General features: G+C 42.5%; 1 protein-coding gene across 2 annotated transcripts in view; it reads right to left on the reverse strand.

Moving 5' to 3' along the window:
- KIT (KIT proto-oncogene, receptor tyrosine kinase) overlaps window positions 1-12,644 on the reverse strand; it is an 81,172-nt gene that overhangs the window by 47,574 nt on the left and 20,954 nt on the right. Inside the window, exon 2 of one of the 2 annotated variants that reach the window (XM_081208778.1) lies at window positions 3,184-3,432. The exons of the other annotated variant lie outside the window; for it this stretch is intronic. Coding sequence (XP_081064904.1) covers window positions 3,184-3,432 — 249 coding nt within the window. The remainder of the gene's footprint in view (window positions 1-3,183; window positions 3,433-12,644) is intronic. 2 annotated transcript variants of the gene reach the window in all.

The raw sequence follows: 12,644 nt of genomic DNA on the forward strand, positions 1-12,644 counted from the left end.
ACCTGCCCCAGCCGCCCCACTTCGGAACGCTGTTCCGAAGCGGGGAGGGGGGCGGGGACACCTGCCCCAGCCGCCCCACTTCGGAATGCTGTTCCGAAGCGGGGAGGGGGGGCGGGGACACCTGCCCCAGCCGCCCCGCTTCGGAACGCTGTTCCGAAGCGGGGCGGGGGGGCGGGAACACCTTCTGAAGGCGGGCAGGGGGCGAAAGTCTTTGTCCCCCCTGCCTGCCTTCCCAGGGGCTTTTAAATCGCCCCGGACAGCGGAGAAGTCCTCCGCTGTCCGGGGCGATTTTAAAATGCCGCCCTCCAGCATTTTAAGATTGCCCCGGACAGCGGAGAAGTCCTCCGCTGTCCCAGGGTTTTTTTAAATGCTGGGGGTGGCTAGAAAAGCCCTTGTCCCCCCCCCAGCCTTCAGAAGAGGTCCGGGGACAGACTGTCCCCGGACCTGGTCTGAAGGCGGTTTCCCTAGGAACGAATTAATTGATTTTCAATGCATTCCTATGGGAAACCGTGCATCGCAAGACGAAAAAACAGCAAGACAAAGAGACTTGCGGAACGAATTAATTTCGTCTTGCGAGGCACCACTGTACTAAAAGTGCTTCTTGGTTCACACGTATTTCTGTTCATCACTTCCTGTCTTACATATATGAATGTAGTATCATAGTTCTAATACCACTAATCAGATGTTTCAAACCATCTCACATCACGGAAGCAAAGTTTTCCCATGAAGTAAGTTCACACATTCAACTGCCCTTCAGGATTATTGGAAAATCAATTAATGAAAAATTTAGTGATATGTACACATGTGTGAACTAGTCCTTAAGTGTTACCAGCAGCAGATTATAAAAATTAGGGAAAACATGCACTTTTGGCGGTGCTTCCACAAATCCCTTTAGTAAGATAAAGGACCACAGAACAGCTGCCCACAACTCATTAGAAACTCATACTTCAGATCCCCTTATTTCATGATATTCTGAAGATGTTTGGGCTTTACATGGGCATCTTTCCAATCTGCTCAAGTAAAAAGCCCCAGCCTGAACATCAACAACAGGAACAATTGTGTCTCAAAGGGATCTTTCTGGAGCCTTCTGGCCCAGAACAAATCCCCAAACCAATGTTTCAAAATAGTGTTACTGGACCTCAAGTTTTACTGGAAGTTCAGTCCTGCTTCCAGTTTCAGCTCTGTGGCAACAGCCTTGGGCTACTCAGTAGTAAGGGGAAAGCATGCTGCTCAGATGTGCCTCTGATGACTATCATGCAGTATATACCGAGTTTTATCCTTCAAAACAAGTTTCAGCATTGATCCTTAGTTTAAACCCTATAAATACCGAGGTCAAAACTATTGGGCAGGGTTCAGCAGTTTCCACCTGGAAACTTGTTCAGATGTACATCTTCAACACTTGATGGCTACAACCTTACTAGATCATACGCATTGGTGAATCAACCATTACAGTATTTCACTGCCGATATGAACTCCAGTACCTTTTGGCGTTACCTCCATTGGAATGTTTGTCAATGGAGTCAGCTCCTTTTGACATCTAGTCAACAAAATATACAGAAATCCCTAAAGTGGCTCACTTAAGGAAATCGGCAGAGCAGATACTTCTCCATAGACACTATGTGGTTTCTCATCAAATGACAATGAGAAAAAACTGTGCCTGATTATCCTGAAAGAGAGGAGACACAGCAGAAATAGTGCTGTTATGTAGCCACATGATCAGGAATGATGCATGCAAAGGAGAGATGCAAAGGACTCTGGCCCCCAACTGCAGGATCCAATAATTTACTTGTGGTAGGTGATACTGCAAGTAAATTCACTGATCCTACAGCTCAGGGATGGCTAAGCTGTGGCCCTCCGGATGTTGCTAGACAATGATAGCCACCATCCCTTATTATTAGCCATGCTGACTTGAGGCTGTTGGAAGCTGCAGTTCAGAAACATCCTGAGGACCACAGCTTGGCCTTTAGGTGGATCTTCACTGTCCAGTCCTGATACAGGTGGCTACATCTACTCTTCTTTTCCACAACTATGTACCTATGAATATATGTACCTACCTAAACCGTACAATCCAATTTTGAGGCCCGGATCTCAGCATTTGCGCTGAATGAAGAGCGTTGGATAACTAACAGGGAGAAGGCTTTTTTGGTGGTGGCACCCTCGTTGTGGAACAGCCTTCCCAGGGCCAGTCACTATCTTTCAGTCAGCAGGTGAAGACTTTTGTTGTCTGTTCCTCTCTATTTTTAAATCTGTGTTTTAACTTACCAGGTGGGGTGAGTTTTTGCTTTGCTGTGAAACTTTTGATTTTCTTGACCTATTTTGCATTTTCATTGTTTCATTACTTATTTACTGTCGGTCATCAAGAGAACTTTGTGTTATAGGGCAGCATACAAATGTCATAAGCAAACAAGCATAAACGAAACTGTGGAGCAGGATGGAACTAAAACTGATCCAACTGCTCCCAACCGGTATCTGAGCTCACTTTTTCCCTGCTGGCATAGATCCAGCCACCCATCTGGTTGCCAGGAAGCACAACAATTCAAATTGTCTATCTACTGAGCATGTCTATTTGCAGGCCTCAAGAGCAAAAAGTCTGTATTTTTTAATGTAAAAATGTGGGAGGATTATTTTTTGTGTGTGTGGAGGGGAGGAATGCCCAAGTTTCATAGGAGGGGGAAGCCTGTGATAGGCAGATGCCCTGAATTAGTATACATGCACACAATCCCAAGCACATTTGCTCAGAAATCCCACCATGTTCAATGGGACATGCTTCCTAAAAAGCGTGTTTAGGATTGCAGCCTAAAAGGCTCATTTCAATATGCCCTTTGACATGGCCCTAACTTCCCATAAAGACAAACAAAGGTTTTATGCCACATCCATCACCGGAATGCTTCTTGGGAGCAGTTGTTTGAGGGTAATGTGGTCTTAGATCAAGACTGCCGCGTCCTAGAATAATGGATAGCAAGTAGCCTGTACCTATCAGTTCAGTGACAGTTTAACTGGTACACACCTAAGCATTTGTTCAGACAACCTTGTGGTGCAGCAGGTATCTGAACGGTTCATCCGATACACTGGTTTCTTAGGATGTGAAAACATCATATCAAAAGCACCAATGTGATCAATATAAATGGAAGCACAAACCAAGTTTTCAGGTAAGGAGAAGGGGGAAAAAACAATAATATTTACCTTTAACAAAAACATAAATTGAGTTGTTCGATCTCTCTGTGTTTGTACATGTATATGTTCCTGTGTGGCTTGCTTCTGCTTTACTTATGTGTAACTCCTTCGTTTCTGAAATGAGGGGCTTTCCTGATGGGTCCGAACTCTGAAAATCCCAGGTCACAGAGCCACCATCACTACACAACAGCTTTAACTCTTGTCCACTATTCACAACCAAAGTGGAAAATGCTGGAATAATAGAAGGTCTGGTACCACCTGCCAAAAATAAAATTTAGCGTTTAGTGTTTCGTATATTTCCTTTCATTGGTCTTCAAAAAAAAGGAAAGAAAGAAAGAAAGAAAGAAAGAAAGAAAGAAAGAAAGAAAGAAAATCATGTTGCACAAGCCTACATCAGTTTGATTTGTAGTTTAACTTCTTTTCAAAACACAATTCAAGTATTACCTCATGGCTGATGACTGAAATTTCTTGACTGCTAAACCAGGCTGTTTTTGGTGCTCCCACAACGGCGGTGGGGGGGGCTCCATGAAGACAGTCCCCGATATATCAAGAGTTGAAAGAAAGTATCTGATTTTGGGGTGGGATTAAATCTTTTCGGACAAGGCAAAAATTTCAGCATCAGTCTTCATTAACAAACAGATGCCCCGAGGCTACATCACAACATAGTACCATTACTCCAGACACTATGCAAAAAAAGGAAAAAGATGGCTGCCATCATGGGCTGCCCATGGGGGCAGCCATTTTCTTTTCCATTCAGTTCCGTGGTAATGATCTTTTTTCACGATGTAGTTATTCCCACTGGGCATCTGTTTACTAATGAAGATGGATGTTGCTCGGCTGAACAATCTTGCCGGAAGTTAAAGGTGCAGAAAAATCTGCTGTTGGTTTCAAAAACTGAAAAGAAACTTATCGTCTGCTGCTTCATCTGGACGGTATCCCCCTTGCCACAAAATCACGAGAATCTCTCCCTTACACTGAAATGTTTTATAAAGTGCCTTCCCACCTTCACTGTGAAGGTGAGGAAGGACTTTTAGTATAGCTTGATTTTTTTCTCCAGCTCCTCCTTCAAGGCCAGGTTCTTAGAAATCCAGAAACATAAACAATAATGAGCTCTAAGAGATATAGTCACATCAGCACCATATATTTAAAGCACATGGCATCCCATAAATAACCCTGGGAACTGTACTTTGCACCTAAGAGTGACAATACTCAGCACCTTTAACAAACTACAATTCCCAGAATTCTTGGGGGGGAAGCAATGTGTTTTAAATGTATGATGTGAATCTGACGGAAAACTGACCTTTTATTAAGCCTTGCTAGTCTTATGTACAATTAAGAGGACTTATTTATAAAGACATCCAAATTATTGTTCTTTCATCCAGTCTTTCTTTGTCTGAATAGGGAAGAGTGGTATGTGTCCCTCAAGGTTATGCCTACATGCTAACAAAGGAGGAAGAAATCTAGCTTTCCAACTTCCTCTTCTGGCATTTGCACAGGAAGAGAACATCTGTAAGATATGCTCTCTAATGCTGTGTGGCTCTTTTTCCTTGCCCTACCTAGAGAGGTCAGCGATTGAACCGGGGACCTTTCGAATTCAAAGCATACGCTCTCCTACTAAGCTACAGCTCTGAATCAAAGGGAGTTAAATTAATTCTGGCCATCTTGGGGAGGTCTAAGTTCAGGTACCTGAGTTCAGCTACGGTGTATGTCTTATCACAGTTAAGCCACACAAACAGTGTATGTTCCCTAGAAGGGGATGCTATGGGAATTCTTTTCTTTTCTTTTCAAGAGATAGTTTAAATCTGACAGCTTATGTATTAGCGTTTGCTTATGATTTGTAGATGCCCACAAAGTTTAAAAAACAAACAAAACCAGTGTAGCCCCATTTGGCTTACAGCGTGCTCATTTGATACCGACGGTAAGAACAATTCAATTAATTAATTATTGAAAAAAAGTTGATTTTTCTCAGCATTAGGGGCAATGCCATCGGCTCAGCCTGCAAATGAAGTTTGCATGGATTATAGGGCAGTACCAAATTTATTTAACCGGCAACTTTAGCAGCACTTAGAAGTACAATGGATTAAGAGGGTGTCAGATAAACACTCCAGCTAGTGAGAAATCCAAAGGTAGTTAAATGCAGGTGATAAGGCAGAGAGAGAAGGTCAGATTCTCTACAGAATCTAATCAACCCAATCAATAGAGACCCCTCCCAATCAACACAGATTGGGGGCCAAACTACATGTTACACTTAACGTGTAGCATGATGCTATGTCTCTATTTTTTCCTTAAATCAATTACAGTTGCTTGGGGTGGGAGGGATTGTGTCAAAAATAACAGCATGCAGGGATGGTAAGACTTCTTCCCTCTTCTGTCCTCAACCCAACCCCAACCCCCCCCCAAAAAAAAAATCCTACTGGCACCCCAAGGGGGTGACATTGGAGGATTTTGGTTAGGGAGTAAAAGAAAAAAACCTCCTCTCCCTGTGTGTTTCGAACCCCCTCCCCCAAAAAAATCCCACCTCCATGGCTGTAATTAAGCATGCAACATATTTTAACCTTAAGTATGGTATATTTAGTAGCACATTGGATAGGACTAGGTTTTTAATTTCTGCTGAGTCGTAAAGTTCATGGAGCCTGTTCATACACTCAATAACACATGTGGAATAGCTCCATTACCACAGCTACAATGGTGTGTGTGTGTGTGTTATGAACTTGCCACACTGATGCCAGATCCTGGGGAGCGCCTGGTATTGCAATCTCTCCCTAATATTTAGAAAGGCATCCTGCCTTTTCCATAGGCAACTTCAACAACAACTACAGTGGAACCTTGGTTCTGAAACACAATCCGTTCTGGAAGTCCGTTCAACTTCTGAAACATTCGAAAACAAGGCACGGCTTCCGATTGGTGCAGGCGCCCAGGAAACAATAGCCGACAAACCACATTGGACGTTCGGGTTCCGAAAAACATTCGAAAACCAGAACACTTACTTCCGGGCTTTCGTCATTCGGGAGCCGAAATGTTCGAGAACCAAGGTTCCACTGTCCATGGAAACACTATGAATGCATGAATCAGGATTAGCTGAGCCTGGGCCCATCACTCAACCTAATTCACCTCATGGAGTTACCAAGAGAATATTTTTAAAGTCAGTTTTTAAGGGGGCATTATATATAGATGTGACACAAAAGATGGGAAAGTATGTATCACTCTTATTATTTCTATATTCATTTTAAACTCTTATTCTTTGGAGAAAGTTTAACAGAAGCACATGCACACACTAAAACATTTTGAATCCTCCCCTCCAAAAAAATATGCATATTTGCTTTTATTTCCATGCATGCGTTCCTTTTATTTGCTGCTTTGGCATCCATAGGGAACAATAGCTTTCTTTCACTCTGTGCGGCCGTGTAATTTCCAAGTCATACATTCAAAGGCTTCTGTTTGGCTTACAATGAATCTTCTCTTCCAAGCCACCTCTAACAAGGTACTCTACATACGTCCTCCTGACAAGAATGAATCCAAAGTCACAGGACCGAGAGCAGCATTTGCAGTTCATCATGTGCACGTTTATGATTCCCAAGAAGAGACAGCAACAAAAACCACTTTATGGTATTAAAAGAAACACACAGCGCACATCATGGGAACATAGGAAGCCTCCTTATACTGAGTCAGACCAGTGGTCCATCTACCTCACTAATGTCTACCCTATATGAAAGACAGATGCTCTACCACTGAACTACGGACCTTCAAAATGGCACAAATCACACTTGCATTCATTGGAACACAATGTGTGCCCCACCAAGCTAAACAAAGACATGCAAGTGACCTGACAAGTGTCTGTCAGCTCTCCTGCTTTTGATGTTACAGGCAAACCACTGCACATTCAATGGGTGGCCATTCAACCTGGGGTTGGAAGCAGAAGTAAAAAGCCACTTCGCTTTAATAAACATGCCCCAGATGAATCGCTTTGCTTTCCCCCTTCATCAGCCACCTTGTTTTAGAGGTGGGATGATTATGCCCAGTTTGGTGCCAAAGTTCAAAACAAAGTTCAAAACAGGGTAAAAGCAGTACAGCCCTACCTCAAATATAAGCTTGGCCTAGAACACAGAAGGACCCAAACATTTCTAACTCCCAGCCCAGCAGGACCCATAACACACAATGCTCCTGTTCCAACAGCCCCCAAAATGCAAAACCAAGTACTGGCCCAATAGAGAAAGATGGCTGCAGAGGTGAAAAGTCCTCCAGATGACACAAGAGAAACAAGCATACCCCACAATATGATGAAGACTAGAAAATGCAGCACAGGACCACCAATAAACATATTGCACATCTGTTATGATATAGACAATATACAACCTTGGCAGAGGAATGGTATCTTCGAATGAAAATGCAGTGCAATTATTACATCATGGCAATATATTGCAGCGAAGAGGAGTAATAGGGCCGCAGTCCCACATGGGGCTTAAAAACTGTACGGAAACCAGCAGAACTTGAGTGCATATACAGTAAATCCCTGTAGCCATACAGACCACATATAGGAATCTTCCACTCATGGACCTCCAATACCAAAAAGGAAGAGAACACAATGTGATTGAATGAGAAATGTAATTGTCATCAGGGCACTCACCACAATAGTTTGCTGATGGCCTCATCACATTGTTCCATGATCTCATGAGCCATTTACTGCCCCAACTGATACTGGTGACATCAGCTCCTTGCCCATGGGAATGTGCATCCTTAGACAACAGGGAGTTAAAGTTAACTATCCTGAAGAACCATTGATGGCACCAGCTCTTGCTGTGGGATTGCAGCTTTGGCTGCTGCAATACCTCAGAACTGAGATAGGAGCATTTACTATATTAAATAACACCTCACTATTGAAAAACAGCACGTTGGATATCGGGAACAAAATTACCTTTTTAACCAACATTGAGATTTCTTGCTGTAGAGAAGTGGTGGGGAGCAGATGCTGACCTCCCCCCACTCCTGTGGGTCACTTTGACAGATGGAGTTTGCAGGACAACCCTCACTTTCAACAGAGCTTGTGTTGAGTGTCAAATTTAAAAGGCACCCAATGCAAGCCGTTTGCACACTTAAATACTCCTGATTGTGTCTTTGCAGCCACAACTTTACCTGCCGTATACCTGGCATCATATATGGCATCAGGTGCAGGGCAGGTGGCCAAAACTTTGGGGTCTTGTGGGCTAAATTAGGAGTCGTGCTGGGCCAGACTGGGCTTGTGGGTCAGGGCTTCCCCAAAACTGCTGTACAGTTTCTAATCCGGTGACACTTTTTGATTTTGCCTGAGTTCTTTTAAGACTACACAGAACAGGCAAGTAATGCAAAGCCAGACCTTTTGTTAGGTCTCCTATTAGTCTTCCATCAATCATGAAACCCTAAAGCTGGGTAGCTCAAAATTCAGGGCTGTATCCCACCCACACAAGCAAAGGGAACACAACAGTTCCTCAAAGGCCGCTGGGCTGCTTCATGTGGGAAGGCAAATCACCCCTATAGCCCTGCCCTACAATGCGGAGACCCAGCAAGACCCAGCCTAAGCTTCCCCCAGATTGGGGAGGGGTAGGATACCACAAAAGTACTTCACTTCACTGCTCACACCAACAATATAAAATAGCATGGAAGCTGCTCAGCTACACGGATGTCTTTCAGCCAAGCTTCTGAGCTCCCTGTGACTTGACGCTGTCATCCTCTGCTCCACAACTGACACCTGTGGTGCATTTTGCACATGGCTAACCAAGAACAATGTTATCAGAGGTGATTATCACCTGCATTTCTCATTCGAGTCAATGAGGGGCTACAGAAAGTTCAGGTCCCTGTTGTTCCTACTTAGATTCGCAACACCAGGGGGAAAACAACAATGACCACAATACCTACTCGTTGTTTACACTGGCACATATGTACCTCCGCAAGGTCTCCCTGCAGAACAAAGCACTGTGTTGCCAAAATTAAACACAACTGACACCATAGCCTAGCAAGGCTTAATAAAAACAGGTCAATCATCCTTCAGTTACAGTTCCTGAGCTAAATATCCCAAAGGTTTTCAGATCAATAGTGGTTTCTTTGGAAAGTCTTAAAACTGGGGGAAGATAGAGAGACAGGATTAACAAGGACTCTGTTGTTTACCAAATGGGTTGTTTGCACCATCTGTGGAGATAATGTGATAATGATAATCTCCTTCTCTCTTTTAACATTAATCCTTTTATCTTTAAAAACTCTGAAAAGCAACAAGCCAAAATGCAAAGGGCCCGAGGAGGATAGGTGGGAGAATCGAGGTTTACCTCAGAAAGTACATTTTTTTTAAAAAAACAATTAAGTAAAATAAAATAAAGGTGATGGTTCTTGCAGGAGGCATCGCTTACGGTGGTTGTTGGAAGAGCTGTAACTCAGTGGAAGAGAATCAAATTTGTATGCAGAACGTCCCACGTTCAATTCATGGCATCACCAAGAAAGTCTGGAAAGGGTTCCCTGCCTGAAGCCACGGAGAGCCGCTTCTGCCAGTCAGTGACAGGCAATGTGGAGTTAGATGGACCTATGACAGTTTCTAGTGTTCCTATGATGAAAAAAACATTCTCCCAGGGCATGGTGGATGAGACGTGGTCCATGAGGGAATTTTAATGCAGCCACCAAAGCATGGAGGTTGAAGGGGCAGGTCGAAAGAGGGTGAGTATGGCCACGTTGCTACATAAGGGACACAAAGCACCCAGAATAAAAAGGACAGAAGGCAGGTGAATGGGAGAACCGACTCCACCAAATTGCAGCTGAGGTTGTGTGCCAGTGTCTGTGGTGTGAGAGCTGCACATGTGTCTGTGGTTGTAAGAGCTGTGATGGCTTGTTGGAGCCAAGCCAGGATCACTTTTCACTTGCACCAGAAAGTCCTCAGCTGTAGACAGAAAAGACTTAGTGATTTTGTGTGCCTTTTGTGACCACATTATATATATATGCGCACACTGAATTAAAACACTCAAATAAATGTCTTTCAATCCTCATGTACTGCATATTCACTTGCACCAGAAAGTCCTCAGCTATAGACAGAAAAGACTTCCATAGTCGTGTTAGCGATTTTAATTCAGTGTGTGTTATATATATATATAATGTGGTCACAAAAGGCACACAAAGCACTCAAATGTCTTTCATTCCTCACGTACTGCATATTCGGAGTGTGTGGGGGGAACCAACCCCATAGCAAACCTGGAGGAATAGAAAAGGTAGAAGAATTGCCAGTTATTTAGCCAAGGGATAGAATTACAAAAATGGATGCCAAATTGGTTCAACAAGCCTTCCCACACCCATGACATAACTTGAACATTGCAGCCGCTATATTTGGCTGAGGATTCTTCTATTTGGCCCTACTGAGAGGAGCTTATAGTGAAGTGAGAAAATTTAATGTGCTCAACTTTATGCTCATTATAGACAACAACTTGTACTGGACACAACTCAATTAAATGTGGCGTGCGGAAGGTTTGCTTGCGCTTTTAATAGTATTGGTTTAAAACTGCTTTTAGCTGCTTCGTCCGCTGGTTTTATTTTGCGGTTTTTACTGATGTTTAGTGTTGATACTGAATTTACTATTTTTATTATGATTAGTTTGAAAGTCGCCTTGAGGGTATTCGTGTCAAAAACGGATATACGTAAGCAGTAACAGGTAACAGGATGTGAAAGGAAACGCAAAAGTAGATCTATATTTGGCTAGAGCTCATGAACTGGAAGTAAAGATGAAGCTTTGAATCAAAATGTGAGTTAGATTGATTTCAGGGCCGTATTTATTGACTAGACAATGGAGCCTCACCTTCTGGCAGGAATGTCCCTGTTCTGGGTTCCTTCCAGACAGGATACTTTAAAAAGCTCAAGGAGACCAATGTACCCACATCCACACATATACACCTGTTTTTACCCTCTCCAATTGACCTGAATGAATATGCTAAACTCTATTGATTTTTCCACCCCAGACAGAAGGGGGAGGGAGGATTTCCCCATTTGTCCCCATCCACCAAAAATACCTACTTCTGCAAACCTCAGGTTCTCCCAAACTTGCATCTCTCTTGTTTCTCAGAGTCCCCATTTTGGCCTTGCTGACCATCTCTATCTGAGCATTGTGGTGGGTTTTTGCAGCATGACACCCCATGCATTTTGCTCAATCAAAATGTCGCCTACTGAGAACACGTGGAAATTTTTGATTTCATATAAAGCTACAAAATTAATGCCACTTTCCGAAATATACTCAGTTTTGTTCCAGATTAATAAAACTGCTAATCAACTAATTGTTCCCCCTCTTAATTTCCTTCCCAACATTTACATATGCAAAATATAAAATAATTAAGATGCAACAATTAAAACAGATCAATTAAAAAAGATGCAACAATTAAAACAGATCAAAACTTACACTAATGGAAAATTCATCATTCAAATGTGTTGAGTTCTTACTTTTTCATTCACTGTAACCTTTACAGGACAATTTGCTTAATGGTTTTGCATTCCCACTCTAGCCCTCAACTTATATTTGGAGGCACTTTCTAAAAGCGCATTATCTTTTTACTTTTTTATTTGAAAGAAGTGTTTATTGTAATGTGCCACAAGGGTGTGAGATGATGTTTTCTAGATTTCTTTAAGAAAGTAGCATCAATAAAAGGAAAGGAAATCTGGAGAGCCCCAAAGCTTTCCTCCCCCATAGCACCATTTGAATCACCAGCCATTTAGAAAACACCAAATTCAACTGAAGTGCAGCTTTCTTGGTTATATGAATGCTAATTATTTCAAGGGCTGGCAGCAATTTAATCAAGATATTGAAGTTTCATTAAAGATATTCCGATAGTCTCCTAGATAAAGCCTTTACAAAAAGGAAAAAAAAATAGCAATAACTACATAATTATTCTACTGTTGCTATTTTGTTATCTCTGGGTTTTTCCCTCTGCAATATATCTCATTTTGAGAAAAAGGCAACAATGAATAAAACATGCAGATTAAAATAATCTACACAACTAAACTGAGGGTGAAAGAAAGTTAATATTATATCTCAACTCTAGTTGACAGTGGCTGGCCTCAAAAGGGCCTCCTACGTCTTTAATACCTGCATAGACATTTAGGGAGTGCAGAAGTAGGTAGCCATTTTAGAGTCTGTGTGGGCATCCGAGTCCAAGAACCCTTCAATCTGCAGTACAGAATGGCTGGCCAAAATGGGTTTCCAACTATGTAATAGTCACAGTCGGAGTAATGTTGGACACAACCTCTAATTACTTTACGATCTTCTTTATTTTTTGCAGGAGTAAGGGATTGCTCAGTTTGCCAACCCCAATTTCCAGACATAGCAGTAGCCGTGATTACAGGACTTGCTAATAACTTTATGTTCAATTTATAGAGAACTCTTACTACTTATAGCAAGTCCATACAGCTTGTTACCCAAAGCAATCTGGCCCCAATTATGCCATCAGATCACCAGGGACTTGACAGACCTCCTGTTC

This window comes from Podarcis bocagei, assembly GCF_964188305.1.
Source record: "Podarcis bocagei genome assembly, chromosome: 9".
Classification (NCBI taxonomy): Eukaryota; Metazoa; Chordata; class Lepidosauria; order Squamata; family Lacertidae; genus Podarcis; species Podarcis bocagei.